General features: G+C 45.8%; 1 protein-coding gene across 1 annotated transcript in view; it reads left to right on the top strand.

Moving 5' to 3' along the window:
- Positions 1–11300: 11300 nt before the first annotated feature.
- Positions 11301–19667, top strand: part of LOC122944575 — a 29492-nt gene continuing 21125 nt past the window's right edge. Inside the window, exons 1-2 of the mRNA XM_044302995.1 lie at positions 11301–11487; positions 18209–18538. Of these exons, the coding sequence (XP_044158930.1) occupies positions 11439–11487; positions 18209–18538 (379 nt within the window). The 5' untranslated portion in view covers positions 11301–11438. The remainder of the gene's footprint in view (positions 11488–18208; positions 18539–19667) is intronic.

Here is a 19667-nt window from a genome sequence, read left to right as displayed (position 1 = left end):
GTATGAGCCGTCCTACCATCCAGGTCCGCTTATACGGTAAGGAGTTAGGGCTAGGTATAGGGACGCATTAGGAGGTGACATGCTCCCTTTTCCTTGTGTTCAGGCCTAGTTGCTTTCTTATCCCCCAGTCATCATACGGTGGGGGGTTTTCCCCACTCCCCGCCGTGACAGGTAAGTAGAAGCCTGGATAGAGGGGCAACTGTGGATGTAGTGAGGTTAGTAGAAGCCTAGACAGAGGGGCGGCTGTGGATATAGTGAGATAAGTAGAAGCCTGGACAGAGGTGCAGCTGTGGATGTGCAACGTACCCACTGGCTGCACCTGGGGGATCCCTTACCCCTTAAGAGATATTTACAATTATATTTCCACCCAGTGTAGGAAGGCCAGAGTGGTGGTAAATCGGCCATAATATCGCTGGAGATGTTGTGTTGCACTTGTCACGGTGCTCCTACCTGAATCCGGGTGGATCCCAGACAAGTGTGGTCCGAAGCAGTGCAAAGGGGTAGTTAAACCTGGATGGGGTAGAATGAAGTTGAGTCCTGACTTGGTAAACCGTTAAACAGTTGCTTTACTTTGTAATAAACGGTAATCCATACAGTTTCCAGACTTTATCTTGGCTTTCAACAGGTTTCAGCAGGCAAATGGCAGGCAAGTACTTTCTCTGCAAACAAACTCCTCTCTGCTGTTCCTCTCTGTAGCTCTCTTAGCTCAGCTATGCTAGTTGTCAGTCTCTCACTGTAGGTTATCATAGGAACTTCTTGTCCTGGCTTTAAGTACCTCAAGCTCTAGCTTCAGCTTGGATTTCAGGCAATGCAAGCCCTGGAGGGGACATGCAACCTAAATGCACAACCTCCAGTGATAAGGTTTGCGATCTCAGCAATAAGAAGAAATCGCAAATGCATCCGGTTTTAAAATCACAAGGGCACCCCGCCATCTTGGATTATTCCTTCAAAGACTTTATCTTTTACTGGACCCTACCACGGTAATTCTGAACTTACAGACATTCTATTCCCTTCCACCTCTTACCTATTTCTATCCAACCAATCTGTTCGACTGGCAGGTATATTTATCTGTCAGTTTTAATGTATATATTCTTTGTGTATAGTTTTTAGAATAAAACTAACGATTTAATCGTTCCAGTTTTGCCCTTGTTACTTGATTATCCGGTCTATGCTAAGAACTCTGTCCTCAGAAAAGACATACCACCGCATTGTCTTATTTTTTTAATTGTTAATTGGTTAGCTGGGTTGCAAATAACCGTTTCTTCCCTTTAGGATTAGCTAGCCGTGGTCTCTTCAATACGAAGAATGGTGGCAGCAAATTAATTCGATTTCCAGCGCGAAATCAATCATTTTATTTTACAGATTGTATCATGTATGGGCACACCAGCCAATCTTAAACGTCTACTGTGCTCACAGTGGATTTGCCTCCAGAAGTCTATAGTGGACGAGACCTGTATGGCAACTGTGGCATGGTAAATTGGCGGGTGGTTGTCACAACTACTAAATTTTGTGTGGCATGACTTTCGTTCTCTTCAACTATCGTCTCCGGGAGACTTGTTTTCTTTTGTGTCCATGCTACATTCTTGTCTGTCCTTTTGCTTCTACCCCTCCTGACGTTCCTTCTAAAGGGAATTTCTCTTGGCTGGTCCCGACAATGTTTTATGCCCCATGGGTCACTGGAAAGGTTTGAAAAAACCGTAGCACTCCCAATCTTCAATCCAATCGTATATTTATTAGCACCGAACAGAAGCAACGTTTCGACTCAGTCTTTTTCAAGCTTGAAAAATACTTTTGAGTCGAAACGTTGATGTTTTTTTTTTTCAAACCTTTTCAGTAATTGAGGGGTCCCTTGGGCTGGGGCCTGACACCGCGAGCACCGCCGCCAAATGATGGACTAACATACATCAGTAAGTGGTGCTGTCCTTTCTCTATGCTTTCCATGGGTCACTGGATCATCAGAGATACTGGAATCAGAGTCCGCGCTCCTCTTGCGGCATAGTTGTTGACCTTTTTTTACTTGCTTTTTATAACAACAATCAAAGACTCTGCCTAAGTTGTAATCTTATTTGTCCCTGAGGAATTAGTCCATTTTCTTTTCTTTGATTTCACCTTGGATTACTAGGAGTTTTTTGTCCAAGCGTTTATTGAATGTTAGGAGCTGATTTTTCTGATAGGCGAGTCTGTAGTTCTGTCTTTGTTCTCATCAGTTCGTCCTTTATTTCTATATATTCCTTCTCATTTCTCTTTAGTACTGTCTCTAGTATCTTGAGTGAGAACTCTAGACTTAAATGTTGCCATTCACTCGCAAATTGTGTGTCCTCCTGACACTGTGACATATCTTTATAGATTCGAAGGCCCCTAGGGACTCGGTTAATTTCTTTATAGAATTTGAGGGAACTAACTGTCCAATAGAGGCGTATTTCTTTTTCTGCCAACTGCGTTACCCTCATTTCTACAGCCTTGGTGCTCTAGTGTATGTCTTTTTGGTTGCACTGCATGAAGTATGTGTCCGCCCCTTCTCTGCCTTCTGTCACCCCCCATGTGCATTTCTTCTATTGTGACTTCCACATTGAGGATTATTCTGCGCGTGCTCTACTCCCATACACAATAAATAGCAAAGTCCATGCATAAAACGAAATGTGATAGAAAAAAGTATGAGTGGCACTTTGTTTAACTTCCTCCGCCTGCACTGGCTATGTCACTTTTTTTTTTTTTGTAGAACCCACTCATAGAGGTAACCTTGATGTGGTGAGTGGGCTTATGCCTTTTGATCAAAATGTACACTAATGCCTCATTTAGCATATAGCATAGGAGGCGGTACACATGCGTTATTTATCCGCCAATGTTTCTGCTAAACATTGGCGGACATACCAGCTGCACAGGGGCCCAGCAAGGAAGGGGGCCCATCCCAGTTCCAGCAGAGGCATTTCTTTTTTTTTATCTTATCATATTTTTCATTCCCCACCTCCGCCAACAGGGTAACCTGGGTACCTTGGTGTGGAGGTCAGGAGGGGGCGGATTTTTTTTTTTTGGGAGGGGGGGCCTGATTAGCACTTACTGCGAATCGGTTTGTGTCTACACTCCATAGCTGAAGGACCTTCGATGACATCATAGTCATGTGATCTTTTCAGCAGTGGAAGTAGAGGTAGGACCTGTGATGAGGTCACCGTCATGTGACCAGTGCAGAAAGAGGCAGCGCTCAGCAGTGGAGACCTGGGATGCCATGGAATGAATGTAAGTGCCAGAGAAATGCTGGGAGATGTGGTTCTTTCCATTATACCTCCTCCCTGCTTAGTGGGATGGAAATATGTTATTAAACTGGGACTGTATGTTAGAGAGGCTGAAGGGAAGTGAGGGGTGTCAGTTACATAGGACTGCATGTTAAACACCAATAATGAATGACTCACAAAAGTGAGTACCCGTGCTAAGCCTGCACGTGGGGTAAAACACCAAGAGAGAAAACGGGACTAGCACAAATAATGATAAGTATATACTTTATTATGGTCTCAAAACGAGACAAAATACAATAAAATACATGTAAGACAATGTAATGGTGGATGGAGGACACACAAAATGACATGGGACACCACTAATAACTAGACATATCAAGGCTAAAGGAATCATATAAAAATCATAAAATCTACATATGGCCCAGACAAGATGTCAAATACATATAGCCAGCCAGAGCTATTAGGGCAAAATAAAGATCTAATACAATACACAAAAAGATATAAAGTGCATAGATCTATTATACTGAACTGCCCACTAAAAAGCCATAGAGTAAGTACCTGAGTGGTGAACCAGCAAAACCCCAACGTACGTTTCACGTAGGCTTCTTCAGGGGGAAAGGGTGTGTGTGTGATAGGACTGTATGTTATAGAAGACTATAAGAAAGATATGTTTTTTACATGGGACTGTATGTTATTGAAGATTGGAGGGAGATTACTGGTGTTATTTACATGGGACTGGATATTTTAGACTGGAGGGTAAGGAGTGATGTTATTTATATGGGACTGTGTGTTGGAGGGGGGTGAAGGAGGGGATCTAAGTTGTTTACATGGGACTGTATGTTATAGAGAACTGTAAGGTAGATAAGCTATTTACATAGGACTGGAGGGAAAGGACTGGTGTTATTTACACGGGACTGCATGGTATAGAAGACTGTAAGAAAGATAGGTTATTTACATTGGACTGTATCATATAGGGGACTGGTGGGAGCCGACTGGTGTTATTTACATGGGACTGCATGGTATAGAAGACTGGAGGGAGAGCACGGGCATTATAATTTATGGGGGCACTACAGAGATGATTATAACTGGGGGTATGGCAGGAGGTATTATAATTACAGGGGGCACTGAAGGGAACATTATAAATACTGTGGGCAGTGGTGGGAGGGCATTACTACTACTGAGGGCTCTAAAGTGCCCTATAGATTATAAGAGGTGCCCTATAGGTAGGCCTTATTAGTACTGAGGGCACTGTAGGGAGGCTTATTACTTATTACCACTGGGGATACTATTTGGGGGAGGCTTTTGCCTGGCAGTGAGCCTGGTGATGTCACTGTAAATTGGCTAGGGCAGCTATAAAGCCACCCATCAGTGCCGGTCTGTGTTGGACCTATATTCATATATGCCTGCATTATTGAGAAAACAAATGAATATATGCAAATGATCCTCTAGGAGCAATGGGGGCATTACCATTACACCTAGAGGCTCTGCTCTCTCTGCTTTGACAGGGCCTGGCAGTGAAAATGTCATCCCGCCGGGCCATGTTAAAGTGCAGAGGGCGCGGCAGTTATAGAGAGGGCGGAGCCTCTAGGTGTAATAGTAACACCCCTGTATATAATAAAACATAATTTTTCTCAGCAATGCGGGCACATAAGAACATGGGACCCACACAGACGCCTTCAGCTGCCTAGCGCACGTAACAGGTCAGTCCTTTAATTGTTCAAGTGTATGAGGGAGTCCTGAGGGATAGCTGAAGGCCTAGGGAGCATTTTACCATCAGCTATGGACTTCATTGGGGGGAGGAAGCTCGCACTAAAGTGCCTCGGGCAGCATCAAATCTAAATATGGACCTGGCTCCACAGCAGTAGCAGGATGTAGTGTCAGACATCACACTGCCGGTCTGTGTAGGAGGAGGAACGGTGCGGCCGGGAATCTGTTGTGCTCCTCCTCCTACACAGACCAGCGGAGCAATGTGCAACACTACATCCTGCTACTGCTGTGGAGCGCCAGCGGCTGAACTGTGATCATGAGGAACTAGGGGAGTATATATTTTTAACTTCCTGTGAGGGGGCACATATCTGACCATTACTACTGTGAGGGGGCACATATCTGACCATTAGTACTGTGAGGGGGCACATATCTAACCATTAGTACTGTGAGGGGGCACATATCTAACCATTACTACTGTGAGGGGGCACATATCTGACCATTACTACTGTGAGGGGGCACATATCTGACCATTACTACTGTGAGGGGGCACATATCTGACCATTAGTACTGTGAGGGTGCACAGATCTGACCGTTAGTACTGTGAGGGGGGCACAGATCTGACCATTAGTACTGTGAGGGGGGCACATATCTGACCATTAGTACTGTGAGTGTCACCACCTGACATCTGAGAAGCTCTGACAGACGTCCTTCAGAACCTCCTCCTTGAGGTTCCTTTGTTTTGCTTTCATTTTCTCATCTCGTTAGCCTCTCTCAGCTGTCATGTAGTTGCACTGATTGCATCCCTTTTAAATCCCTTCCCATACTGCATCACTTTGCGGTTTATACAACTTCCTAGAGTGTGTGCATGCTGATGCTACTACTGAGTCTTCTACAGATAAGTTTTGTTCATTCATTTGTGTTTTTCTGTTTGCTGGATCCCAGGTGACCCTGACTCCCTCCGTATCTAGTGTAGGGAGCCGGTGGTCGTGTCCCCTCACTATTATAGGGTGTTCAGGTGTTATACAGTCGAGGTACAAGGATATGCGATCATCTACCATTGAGATTTTTGCATAGGCTGAGCAGTTAGGGAGAGAAGCAGGTCTGTTGCAGGGCTCTCCTGTCACGCCTGTTTGTGAGCAACAAGAGCAAACACAGTAAAAAGAGCTACTGACCGGACCCAAACTAGGGAAGATAAAGGGTGACCCCTGTCAGACCCTCAAAGCTCTCCCTATGCTGCTAAAGCACATGCCCGGATCCAAATGGTGGAACGAGGCATGCCCGCGTACCTAAGACTGATGACCACTGTAACCCCTACAATAGTGGAAGGGGCACGGCCACCGGTGCCCTGCTCAGTATATAGAGGGAACCGTAGCCACCTCAGATCCAGTCAGAAAATAACCAGGTACACAACAATGTCTGCACACTTAGCTGAAGGAACTGCAGCCACAGAGAAGACGGATCCAAGGACAGCTGGCAATATCAGGAGAGCTTGCTGCAGCAGAACACAGGTCCAGTACACTGATAGCTTACAAGTGAAGATACTCAGGCAAGAGCTACAACTGAAATGAGAAATATAATCCACGCCCTACAATAGGAGGAGGGGTGATTTAAAGGCAGGGAAATCAAACGCAGGAGGAACAGCTGGGAGTGAAGACCTCATCACAGCGGCGGAGAAACAGAGCAGTGAGAACTCCTTCAAGCTCTAAGTGACATCATCACAGGGGTGGAGCCACAGAGCTGTGAGAACGTCTCAAAGGTCTGGTAGTGACATCTCCCTTTTGTTCCTTAGTTTTGGATCCAGTCAGTCGGATCTTCATTTTGTGTCTTCTAGTTTTCTGTACACCTTCCGTGACAGTGAAGGGGCACATATCTGACCGTTACTATTGTGAGGGGGGCACATATCTGACCATTAGTAGTGTGAGGGGGCACATATCTGACCATTACTACTGTGAGGGGGCACATATCTGGACATAACTACTATGTACTGGCACAAAGAGGAAATAATATGTGGGGGCATTAGGGTACTGGGTGTGTATAGTTATGCTTTGGGCAGAGTTAGAGGCGTGACCTAGTATGAAAAGAATATATAAACATATTCACTAGATGTTTTTTTTATTTACACATATACAGTATGTTTATATTTGTATGTGTGGTTTGGGGGGAGACCAAGTACCAGGGATGAGATCAAAGCATAGCAGCTGGATGCGCCATCCATTTCTTCTTTTTTATATATGATTTACGACAAAACCTACATTAGAAGAGTCTTCTGGTAGAACAGGAAATTTTAAAGACCTGTGTTTTATGCAGGGCCGTCTTTAACGTGGGGCAAAAGGGGCAACTGCCCCGGGCCCAGTTGCTCCTGGGGGGCCCAAGACATCTGCCACTTGAGCCCTGCTGGCCACTGCCCAGGGGTGTAACGATCGCGGTCACAGAGGATGCCCTCAGCCCCGCAAGTGCTCATTTTTTTTTAAGTGCGGCTGCTTTCAGGTAGCAAGACGCGATTACGTAGGTTGCTGCGTTGCTCCTCCCGTCCTTCCCCTGCACTCTGCCGCTCCGCTAATCTTCTGTCCCGGGGTTTGAAGTTACGATCCTGTACTGCCTCATGTCTCTTTTCCCCTCCCTTTGTGTTTAACTGCCGACCCCCCCCCCCCCATCTAAAGGATATCACGCGGAAGCACTGCAACACTAGGGTGAGCCGAGCCCCGCTCTCCTTCCTGCAGAGTGGTGCCCACTTCCATCCCTGAGCCCAGCTGCCCAGAGCACTGATGCTGAGCCGCTGGAGTCTTCAGAACTGGAAGTATTTATACTCCACGAGGTGTGTGGATTTATTTTTTTTGTGTGTGTGTGTGTGTTGTGTTGGAGGGCATGACTGCCTGCTAGGGTGTGGGAAGGCGGGATCCAGGGGGCCCAAGTAAATTCTTGCCAAGGGTCCAATCAATATTAAAGACGACCCTGGTCTTTAATAAAACTCCTCCTTAATGTCTACCATTATAATATTTGAAAATTGTCTAGAGAAAGGACATGGCTAATTTAGGTCATGTGATGTGCCAAATGTATTATTTTATCGCGCGACATTGTGTTGCACCAATGTCATGTGACAGTTTTTATAATGGTAGCCTATGGTGTTGCACTGCGACATGCGATATGCTGTGACACGACAGTCACAAAAAAAACTTCCGAAATTGATTTTTCTGCAACTGTCGTGTCGCCGTCGCAGTGCAACACCATAGACTACTATTATAAAAATTGTCACGCGACATTGGTGCGACATCAATGTAGCTGTGCCCTATATGTTGCGCGACTTATTGTCGTCGTGTAGCCCTAGCCTTAAACCTATGACAAGGTGTCATAAAGAGAAGCCATGTGGACCAGTGTAATGTCAAGAGCAAAAAGACACACCCTGGTGCACGGACTCCAGCAGCTCCAGCCGAGCGTATGAGATTTCCAAAAACAGAAGACTGTCCAGCTCCATGGGGTAAGTAAAACTTCCAAAACTTTTATTTCATAGATATTAAAATAATCCACAGCGTCGGAATTGCACCAATCTTGCGTGTTTCGATCACGGCCCCAATTAAGGTCATGGCTGCAATGAAAACATGTAAGCGTTGGTGCAATTCAGATTCTGTGGATTATTTTAACATCTATGAAATAAAAGTTTTGTAAGCTTTACTTACCTCATGGAGCTGGACAGTCTTCTGTTTTTCTATCATTAAAAGAGATCTGTCAGCAGTTTTGTCCCTATGACACTGGCTGACCTGTTACATGTGCGCTCGGCAGCTGAAGGCATCTGTCTTGGTCCCATGTTCATAGGTGTCCGCATTGCTGAGATGAAGTTTTAATATATGCAAATGAGATTCTAGGAGCAATGGGGGCGTTACCATTACACCTCGAGCCTCAACTCTATCTGCAACTGCCACGCCATCTGCAGTTTGATTGACAGGGACAGGCAGTGAAAGTGTCATCACGCCTGGACCTGTCAATCAAAGTGCAGAGAGAGCAGAGCCTCTATGTATAATGGCAATGCCCCTGTTGCTCCTAGAGACTCATTTGCATATATTACCTAATGCTTCGCAGCAATGCGGGCACATATGAACATGGGACCAACACAGATGTTTTCAGCTGCCAAGCACACGTGCAACAGGTCAACCATTTTAATAGGTACAAATCTGCTGACAGATGCCCTTTAATAAAAATTTGGGGCAAATGATCACTATTTTTGCACTGTGTAATAAAATGATGCTTCCTCTGACTGTATTGCTCTCCCCTACTGTGATCCAGTGTGTATGTCTACAATCCATGTGAGGACTGGCCATGGACCCTACAGGGAAACTTCCTGGTGGGCTGATGCCTAGGGGGCCGTCTGAGCCTTCCTTATGGCCCCTAGCCAAGAAAGTAATGATCTAAAGCTCATACAGCTGGGAGCGTCAAGTACCTATGCACATGAACGTATTTTCTTTCCGTGTCCGTTCCGTTTTTTTGCTGACTGTATACAGAACCATTCATTTCAATGAGTCCGCAAAAAAGAAATGGAAGTTACTCCGTGTGCATTCCGTTTCCAATGTCCGTATTAGGGCTGCAGCTGTCCACTATTTTTGTAATCGAGTATTCTATCGATTAATCCAGTACTCTAATAAAAAAAACTAATTAAAAGAACTTTTTTTTAAATAAAAACTCATCAACCACCCCAGTGCCAGCAGCTTGCGCCCCCCCAGTGCCACCATCTCCCCCTCCTAGCCATGTCCCCAGTGCCAGTACTTACCTTTCCTGTAGAGGTGCCACTCCACAGCATCTCCGTCTTCTTCTCTGCGAGCTGCACTGCGGTCTTGACGTCAGGTCATAGTGCGCGCATATGTGTACTATGACCTAACGATGTGTCAGGATACAGTGCAGCGCGGTGCGGGCCGGCGGGTGACCACGGAGTGGTGAGTAATAGCAATTGCTTCACTCCTGCTCCATGGTCACATGACACAAACTAATCCTTGATGCAAAAAATGTGTATATTCGAATATTTTTTTTGTCGAATTATTCGATTCAATCGAGTAATTGTTTCAGTCCTAGTCCGTATTTCTGTTCCGCCCAAAAATAGAACATGTCCTATTATTGTCCGCATTACAGACAAGGATAGGACTCTTCTATTAGGGGCCAAATGTTCCGTTCCGCAAAATACGGAATGCACACGGACAGCATCCGTATGTTTTGCGGATCCGTTTTTTTTTCAGACTGCAAAATACATACGGTCGTGTGCATGAGGCCTTACCTGTATGTCACAGTGGCTGAGGGAAAGTATGGAGTGGGCTGTTGGACTGAGCTCACTCCATACATGGTGGGTGTGGCTGTATGAATATCTTCTGCTCCTCCGCCATATACTGCTGGTACACCGCTATTACTGCAGCACAAGCCAATGATGATGAATATCTTCTGCTCCTCCGCCATATACTGCTGGTACACCGCTATTACTGCAGCACAAGCCAATGATGATGAATATCTTCTGCTCCTCCGCCATATACTGCAGATACACCGCTATTTCTACAGCACAAGCCAATGATGATGACTATCTTCTGCTCCTCCTCCATATACTGCAGATACACCTCTATTACTGCAGCACAAGCCAATGATGATGACTATCTTCTGCTCCTCTGCCATATACTGCAGATGCACCGCTATTACTGCAGCACAAGCCAATGATGACGACTATCTTCTGCTCCTCCGCCATATACTGCAAATACACCGCTATTACTGCAGCACAAGCCAATGATGATGACTATCTTCTGCTCCTCCGCCATATACTGCAGATACACCGCTATTACTGCAGCAGATGCCAATGATGATTAATATCTTCTGCTCCTCCCGCCATGTACTGCAGATACACCGCTATTACTGCAGCACAAGCCAATGATGATGAATATCTTCTGCTCCTCTGCCATATATTGCAGATACACCGCTATTACTGCAGCACAAGCCAATGATGATGACTATCTTCTGCTCCTCCGCCATGTACTGCAGATACACCGCTATTACTGCAGCACAAGCCAATGATGATGAATATCTTCTGCTCCTCTGCCATATATTGCAGATACACCGCTATTACTGCAGCACAAGCCAATGATGATGACTATCTTCTGCTCCTCCGCCATATACTGCAGACACACCGCTATTTCTACAGCACAAGCCAATGATGATGACTATCTTCTGCTCCTCCGCCATATACTGCAGATACACCGCTATTACTGCAGCACAAGCCAATGATGATGACTATCTTCTGCTCCTCCCGCCATATACTGCACACTTTGTACTCTGTGCACATAAATGTAATGGAAGAATCTGTAATCCTTTCAGATTGTGGACAGAGAAGAGGGACAACAAGTATGAGGAAAGGGTTAAGGCCGCCCTTCGCCCTCTGCAGTCGTGAGCACTTGGAGGGGTGAAAGTGAAAGTGACGGAAAAGTGTAACTGAAATGTTAGTAGAAAAGAGGAAAGACAAAACGTCAGATTCCTTCTAAGATGGATGTCACACGGGCGCTCCTCTGCCTCCTGCTTCTGCGTCACTCAGGTCAGTGCGGTTCTACAGGGACTGAATGAGGTGCAGACTCTGGGAACAGGGGGCGAGCACTTCTGGCAGTGTTGATGGGGAGGGGGCGCTGATGTTTGTGGCGAGCTGCTGTCAGCACTTTCTGCATGTGTGTTTGCACCGTATGTTTGCGCCTCTGATAATCTGTCCGCTATGAATGTTCTATTTATGCAGCGCTCCCTAGTACTAGGTACAGAACTAGTGGCCTCCGCTTCTGTGTGAAGGAAATCCTGGTAAAGATGACGGGTTTACTGGAGCTGTGCCCTGTCCTGCGGGTTTAGTAGGTGGTGCACCTAGTGCCGCAGCTGTTTACTGGGTGGCCCATTTCTCGTAAGTTTACTACTGCGGGAGGAGGCGAATCGCCAGACTGTGAGGAAGAGGAGGGGTATGGCCGATCTCCTGGGGTCAGCAACCTCCGGCACTCCAGGTGTTGTGAAACTACATCTCCCATCATGCACACTTGCTTGGCTGTTTTCTAAAACTCCCACACAAGTGGAAGGAGCATGCTGGGAGTTGTAGTTTCACAACAGCTGGAGTGCCGAAGGTTGCTGATCCCTGATATAGATTATCACTGCAACGTGAGACAAAATAAAATCTGAGAACGTAAGATTTAGGCGACTTTCACACTCGAGTTTAGTGCGGCTCCGTCATGGATCCGCACAAACGCATCCGTTCAGATTATACAACCGCATGCATCCGCTCAGAACGGATCCGTTTGTATTATCTGTAACATAGCTAAGACGGATCCGTCTTGAACACCATTGAAAGTCAATACGGGACGGATCCGTTTTCTATTGTGCCAGTGAAAATGATCCGTTTGGCTCAGTTTCGTCAGGCGGACACCAAAACACTGCAGGCGGCCTCCAAAGCGGAAGGGAGACGGAACGGAGGCAAACTGATCCATTCTGAGCGGATCCTTATCCATTCAGAATGCATTAGGGCAAAACTGATCCGTTTTGGACCGCTGAGCCCTGAACTGATCTTACAAACGGACCCAGAAACGCCAGTGTGAAAGTAGCCTAAAAGCAACAGATCGCTGTGAAAGGTATCATTACATTCAGCTCTACAAGACACGGGCGCTGATTCATCATAAATCAGCATTTTACCCCAGTCTATGATATCCCAGTACACTGCCGAGTCTGCGCCTAATTCATGACTAGGCCCACGCTCACGCCTTGTCGTAAATTAGGCGCAGCTCCGGCAGTCTAAAGCCCATAGCTGACGCAGAGTTCCGTTTTCTTCTACACCAGGCATAAAAGAAGATGGATCTGACAGAGTCGCTGACCCTTCCCCTACCATCCACACCATGACCCCACTCTCACTTTTTGGGAAAGCGGCGAGGGTAGAGAGGTGAAATGCCACTTCCGCAAAAATTTTGCACAAGAGAACTTTTTTCAGGCAGAAAAATAAATAAACATTTCCCCAGTTGCGTCTGCTCCGTCAGTGCATTTCCAGGGCTGGGATTCTGTTCTATTTTATTGTGTATTTTAGTTTTAGAGTTACTTTAATACCATGATATTATTAACCTGCTTATTAAACTCAATAAATCACTCAGAAAACTGGTGTACAAAGGTCGCAAATCTTTCCCAAAAAGTAGACGTGGGATAACGGGAGGAGGCGTGGCCTGCCACTGCATGTCAGATATATTACAATTTATGGCTGCTTATTGTGGTAACTCTTTACTCCGGCTAACAGAAGGGGGTCACGGTGGGAGGGAGACAACTTTATCTCATTGTGATTTCGCAGTGAAGAGGTCACAGAGAGGCACGGAGCATTATCAGTCATGTTACTGCTCCGTGCCTCTGCAGTCTGCATCGGGTCTTGGCACTCTTTCACGGAGCGGATGCCACGCTCGGCATCCGCTCGTGTGAAACAGCCCTTAAAGGCCACTCTGTATAGGGACTGTGGCATCTAAGTGGTTTAGAGGGAGGGGTGCTGATGTTTGTACACTTCAGCCAGGCGCCTAATGAAGCTCCCTAGGTTTGCCTGCAGTGAGTACCTATCAGGCTGTGCCAGTATCCTACTGACCGTATACAGCACTAATAAGTAGTAAAAAAAAAAAAGCAAAATAAAGTTTTATCAACAAAAATATTTTTAGTTAAAAAAAAAATGCTTTTCAATCGAAACAATTGCAAAAATAAAAGGTACCCAACATAAATTTGGTATCACAACCCACAATACATAATTATATCACAATTTGTCGCGCACAGATTTGTTCCGCCCTCACACTTCTGTAGAAAGAAAAAATTGAGTCTTGGGATGCAGCGATACAAAAACATGTTTTTTTTTAAAGGTTTTTAATGTGCAAAAGTAGTTAAAAACGCTATATATTTGGTATCGCTGTTACTGTACTGACCCAAGGAATAAAGTTATCATGTGAAAGTTGAAAAATTCACAACGTAAAAACGTAGTGGCGGTAATGCAGATATTCTCATCACCTCCCAGAACGAGTTAATGAATGAGTTATATGTACCGTATTTTCCGGCGTATAAGACGACCCCCCAACTCTTCCAGTTAAAATATAGAGCTTGGGCTTTACTCGCCGTATAGGACTACCCCTCTTCCAACGCACACCAAATAAAAATGAAAAAACATCAGATTTGATTTCAATATGGTATTTTTAATTCAAATGCTTATGACATGCAGGAACTTAGCTGGAAAACTGTCACTTATAAACATAAGGCTGTTTGTCATCAAACGTGTAAACATAAAACCGTGCAAGCGGATTAAACGTTTTCTAATTCACTCTAAAGCTGAAAGGAAGGATAAGACAATAAACCCGTGGGAGCTGCCGTGCTGTTTGTCTTCTAAGCTGTCAACCAAACTGGAGCTGATGATGATAGGAGGAAGATAACAAACAGAGAGAGGAAGTGCCGGGCAAGTCCCTGGCGAGTCAGCAAGTGCCGGGCGAGTCCCTGGCGAGTCAGCAAGTGCCGGGCGAGTCCCTGGCTGGTCAGCAAGTCCCTGGCGAGTCAGCAAGTGTCGGGCAAGTCCCTGGCGAGTCAGCAAGTGCCTGGCAAGTCCCTGGCGAGTCAGCAAGTGCCTGGCAAGTCCCTGGCGAGTCAGCAAGTGCCTGGCAAGTCCCTGGCGAGTCAGCAAGTCCCTGGCGAGTCAGCAAGTGCCTGGCGAGTCAGCAAGTGCCTGGCAAGTCCCTGGTGAGTCAGCAAGTTCCTGGCGAGTCAGCAAGTGTCGGGCAAGTCCCTGGCGAGTCAGCAAGTCCCTGGCGAGTCAGCAAGTGTCGGGCAAGTCCCTGGCGAGTCAGCAAGTGCTGGGCAAGTCCCTGGTGAGTCAGTAAGTGCCGGGCAAGTCCCTGGCAAGTCAGCAAGTGCCTGGCAAGTCCCTGGCGAGTCAGCAAGTGCCTGGCAAGTCCCTGGCGAGTCAGCAAGTCCCTGGCGAGTCAGCAAGTGCCTGGCAAGTCCCTGGCGAGTCAGCAAGTGCCTGGCAAGTCCCTGGCGAGTCAGCAAGTGCCTGGCAAGTCCCTGGTGAGTCAGCAAGTCCCTGGCGAGTTCCTGGCGAGTCAGCAAGTCCCTGGCGAGTCAGCAAGTGCCGGGCAAGTCCCTGGCAAGTCAGCCACGCCCACCATCACTGCAAGCTATTTTTACAGGTTTTGCTGGCGTTTCCCTTTAAAAGCCTCCTGTTCGTCATCTGATATCATAAGTACATCAATGACATCTTGTGATACATTTGTAAGGCAGTCATCGTATGGATCTAATTCCGTATCAGATGGTGTGGTCTCATCTTCGACTTCCTCTTCATCTTGCCCAAGTAGTCGTCCTCCATCTAATGAATTTGATATGCCACACTTCTTGAAAGACTTGTTCAATATCATTCCAGGCTTTTATGACAAGCTTGCACAAAACATCCAACTGTGGAGCACACACGCTTCCTCCTTTTGTGAATGACTTTTCGCCGCTAACCATCCACTCATTCTACTGTTCTCGAAAGCGCTCTTTAAACGGCTTGTTTAGGCGCACATCCAGGGGCTGTCCCAACGATGTCAATCCTGCAGGAATAACTGCCGCGTCTGTGTTCATTCTTGCCTTTGCTTGGTGCTGGGAGTTAAATGAGCTCTGAACATATCCCGCACCAGTAGACTACGTCTTTGAATAAGTCCACCTGGTCGGCTGCTCCATACATTATCAAGCCATAGCTTTACCCCTTCTTCATCCATCCAGACTTTTTCATTCACATGTACAACACAACCAACAGGGAACTTGAGTTTCGGCATTGTTTTTCTTTTAAAAAGAATCATTGGTCTCAGTTTGGCGCCATCAGCTGTGCGTGCTAGTACCACGGTACAACTGGACTTCTCATGTCCTGTTCTTTTAATTAAAATAGTTTTTTCACCTTTTGGATGGACAGTTTTGTTTCCAACTATATCAAAATTCATTGGAGTTTCACCCATATTTCCAATACTACTTAACGCATAGCCATGTTTATTGCGCTGTTAGCCATTTGTATACTGTACTGTATGTACTGGTGCTGTACTGTATGAACCGGTACAGATACTGGTGCTGTACTGTAGGTACAGATACTGGTGCTGTACTGTATGAACCTATACAGATACTGATGCTGTACTGTATTAACCGGTGCAGATACTGGTGCTGTACTCTATGAACCGGTGCAGATACTGGTGCTGTACTGTAGGTACAGATACTGGTGCTGTACTGTATGAACCTATACAGATACTGATGCTGTACTGTATGAAACGGTGCAGATACTGGTGCTGTACTGTATGAACCGGTGCAGATACTGGTGCTGTACTGTAGGTACAGATACTGGTGCTGTACTGTATGAACCTGTACAGATACTGATGCTGTACTGTATGAACCGGTGCAGATACTGGTGCTGTACTGTATGAACCTGTACAGATACTGATGATGTACTGTATGAACCGGTGCAGATACTGGTGCTGTACTGTAGGTACAGATACTGGTGCTGTACTGTAGGTACAGATACTGGTGCTGTACTGTAGGTACAGATACTGGTGCTGTACTGTATGAACCTATACAGATACTGGTGCTGTACTGTATGAACCGGTGCAGATACTGGTGCTGTACTGTATGAACCGGTGCAGATACTGGTGCTGTACTGTAGGTACAGATACTGGTGCTGTACTGTATGAACCTGTACAGATACTGATGCTGTACTGTATGAACCGGTGCAGATACTGGTGCTGTACTGTATGAACCTGTACAGATACTGATGCTGTACTGTATGAACCGGTGCAGATACTGGTGCTGTACTGTAGGTACAGATACTGGTGCTGTACTGTAGGTACAGATACTGGTGCTGTACTGTAGGTACAGATACTGGTGCTGTACTGTAGGTACAGATACTGGTGCTGTACTGTAGGTACAGATACTGGAGCAAACGCGGACAAAGCTTGTCCAGAGCAAACTTGGACAGTCGTGGCCACAAATCCAGTTTGGCTGCCCAGTAGTCCAGGGGATCTTCGATGTGGGGTGGCAGGGTGCAGACCAAGTATGCCACCAACTGCTGGTTCAGGTTCTGCTCCATGTCTAGCTGCTGTTGCTGGTGAGTAGTTTCTTCACTAGGCAGGTAAAGAAAACTGCTCATTAGAGACTCTAGACTTAAGTTTCTGCTGACGGAGCTTGTACTGATCCTGCCCCCCCCCAGCAGCCATGGCAGTGGAACGTGAGTGCTAGATGACACTGGGAGCTCAGGCCTGATGCTGCGACTGCTGCTGCCCGCCCCCTTCTGCTGTGCTACTTCCACCTGTGCCAGAAACAGTTTGGCCACTGCCCATTCCCTTTGAAGGGCCTGTCACATGTCTGTCTGACATACTGAATTAAAAGAAACTGCAGGGATAAATGCAATACTATCAGACTGCAATTTCACCACTGTAGCAAGGGGTGAATGGATGTACTTATATTTGCAATTAATACACCCCAAAACTGGCTGTATCACAATGTAATTTCACCGCAGAACGTTGAATGTACGTACTTATATTTCCTGTTAATACACTCCAAAACTGGCTGTATCAAGAAGCAAGGGTGAATGGAAATAATTATTTTTCACGTAAATACACCCCAAAACTGGTGGTATCACACAGCACTTTCACCCCAATAACAAGCAAGGATTACTGGAATTATTGATGTATCATATACTGCAAACAACCTGAAGGCAGAAGTATTAGATCGGATGCCCGATTAGTGCAGCAAGGTGTAATAGTAATCGCTCCTATTACCCAGGCTGTACACTCTCCTATTAGACCCTGCTCTCTCCCTATAGTGTGGATAATGCCTCCCTATCCTTTCCCTACACTATGACTGATCTTCCCTGAACTGCTCAATAGTTTTTCTTGCAGAATAAAGTCTTTCCTAGCACTGTCCCTAGCGCCTGTCACCTCTCTCCCTGCACTAAGTACACTGGAAAATGGCAGAATCCAACATGGTTGAGGCTATTTATAGGGCTGTGACATCACAGGGGCTGGCTGCTGATTGGCTGCAAGCATGGCATTGTGGGTGATCCCTCATTCCCAGAGTTCTTAGTTCCTTGTTCTAACATGTACAGCAGACATTTTAGGAAAAAATACGATTCGTTACCACAAAGCACAAGGAAATTCGACTTCGGTATAAATCAAATTTTTTCTTGAAATTCGTATTGAATTCTGCTTAGTCAAGTTCGATTCGCTCCTCTCTAGCTATAATAACGCTAAACATTATACTATTGTCCACAGTGTCCTCACTTCAGCTGACTGGGCCATCCGTACATGCAGCCAGGCTGGGATCTGACGCTCTGGTTCCTTGCTCGTTCACAGTGGATAAACCTCCTGTAGATCCCAATCATCTAACAATCTACTGGAGGTTTTTCGATAAGGAAATCCTGAGCTACAATAAAACTGTGAGGACGACGTCTTCTAGATATGCCCTGAGCACAGAAGCATTGATGGCCGGGAATGCCAATCTGACTATTTCTAATATACAAATACCCGATGGGGGAATGTACAAGTGCTCAGTGATGTACGGCTCAGAGAAGAAGGAGAAGGAGCTCCGGCTGGACATTGGAGGTAAGTCAATTATTTACATAACCTTAAGCAGCACAAGTGTTAGCACATAAAATTAATCTTTGTCTCATTTTTTTTATATGACAGAAACCTGACATTTTAACAGGGGTGTGTGGACTTTTTATATCCACTGTAAAAACGCTGCACACATTATTCATTTGAATATAAGTCAAAGTAGTTGGAGTTTAAAATTACCACAGTCCTTTACTTCCTCCCTGCTGACAGAGATCAAGAGAGAAATAGCTAAAATAAATAATTTCTTGCCCAAACAGGGAATCACCAGCTCTTTGTACATTTGATTTCAGGAGACTTTGGGCCGATTCAAGCAAGTCTCTGCTGTGTGTTAGGGATGTGACTATAGGAGTGTGCTAACAGGGATAAGTGGCAATTGTAATGTGAGTTAATAGGACTGTAGAAACCGTGACCAATGACCAGGCTTCAGATCCAGTGTATCCGTAACATGACAATGCCCTGTTAAGACTAAAATGTAATTACTATTTACTGACTTTTCTGGTAAAATGGCTAGGCCAGGGCTAAAGCATGCCTATTAGAGCCGGTGACGTCACTGAGCACACTGTTGGGTGGAAGCTTCCGCCCAGCAGTGTGTTGTTGCAATCTAGTGCTGGGCAAGGGTGCACATCAGAGCATGAGATGCTCCGATACTAGCATCAGGGGGGCTTCCTGGGTGAAAATATGGGTATGTCTGGGTTCAGGACAACCCCTTTTATTAGATTCTGAAAAAATACTTTATTTGGAGTATTGTGACCATCTATGTTATATATGCTCATTATCTCCATGGATGATTTCAATTGGAGATAGTGCCATCTCCCCTCTGAGTCTCCTTCATGATGTATGACTTCTAAAGTGAGATCGGTGCGTACCAGGGTAAGGACTCCTGCTTTACGCCCTACTTTTCCTGATCCATACATCTCTACCACCCATAGATTTCTCATTCTAAAGAAAACCTCCTCATGGAGGTGTGTCTCCTGTAACATGGCTATGTCCACCCTCAATCGTTGTAGATGTCGCAAGACTATTAGGCGCTTATGGGGAGAGTGCAGCCCCTTTACATTCCATGTTACTATTTTCATAATTGAAAACCTTTGTAATGTGATTTATGTCCAAGTGGTAA

The sequence above is a fragment of the Bufo gargarizans genome, chromosome 8 (genome assembly GCF_014858855.1).
Source record: "Bufo gargarizans isolate SCDJY-AF-19 chromosome 8, ASM1485885v1, whole genome shotgun sequence".
NCBI lineage: Eukaryota > Metazoa > Chordata > Amphibia > Anura > Bufonidae > Bufo > Bufo gargarizans.
The sequence above is the reverse complement of the archived record's forward strand: the minus strand, read 5'-3'. Positions and strand labels throughout refer to the sequence as shown.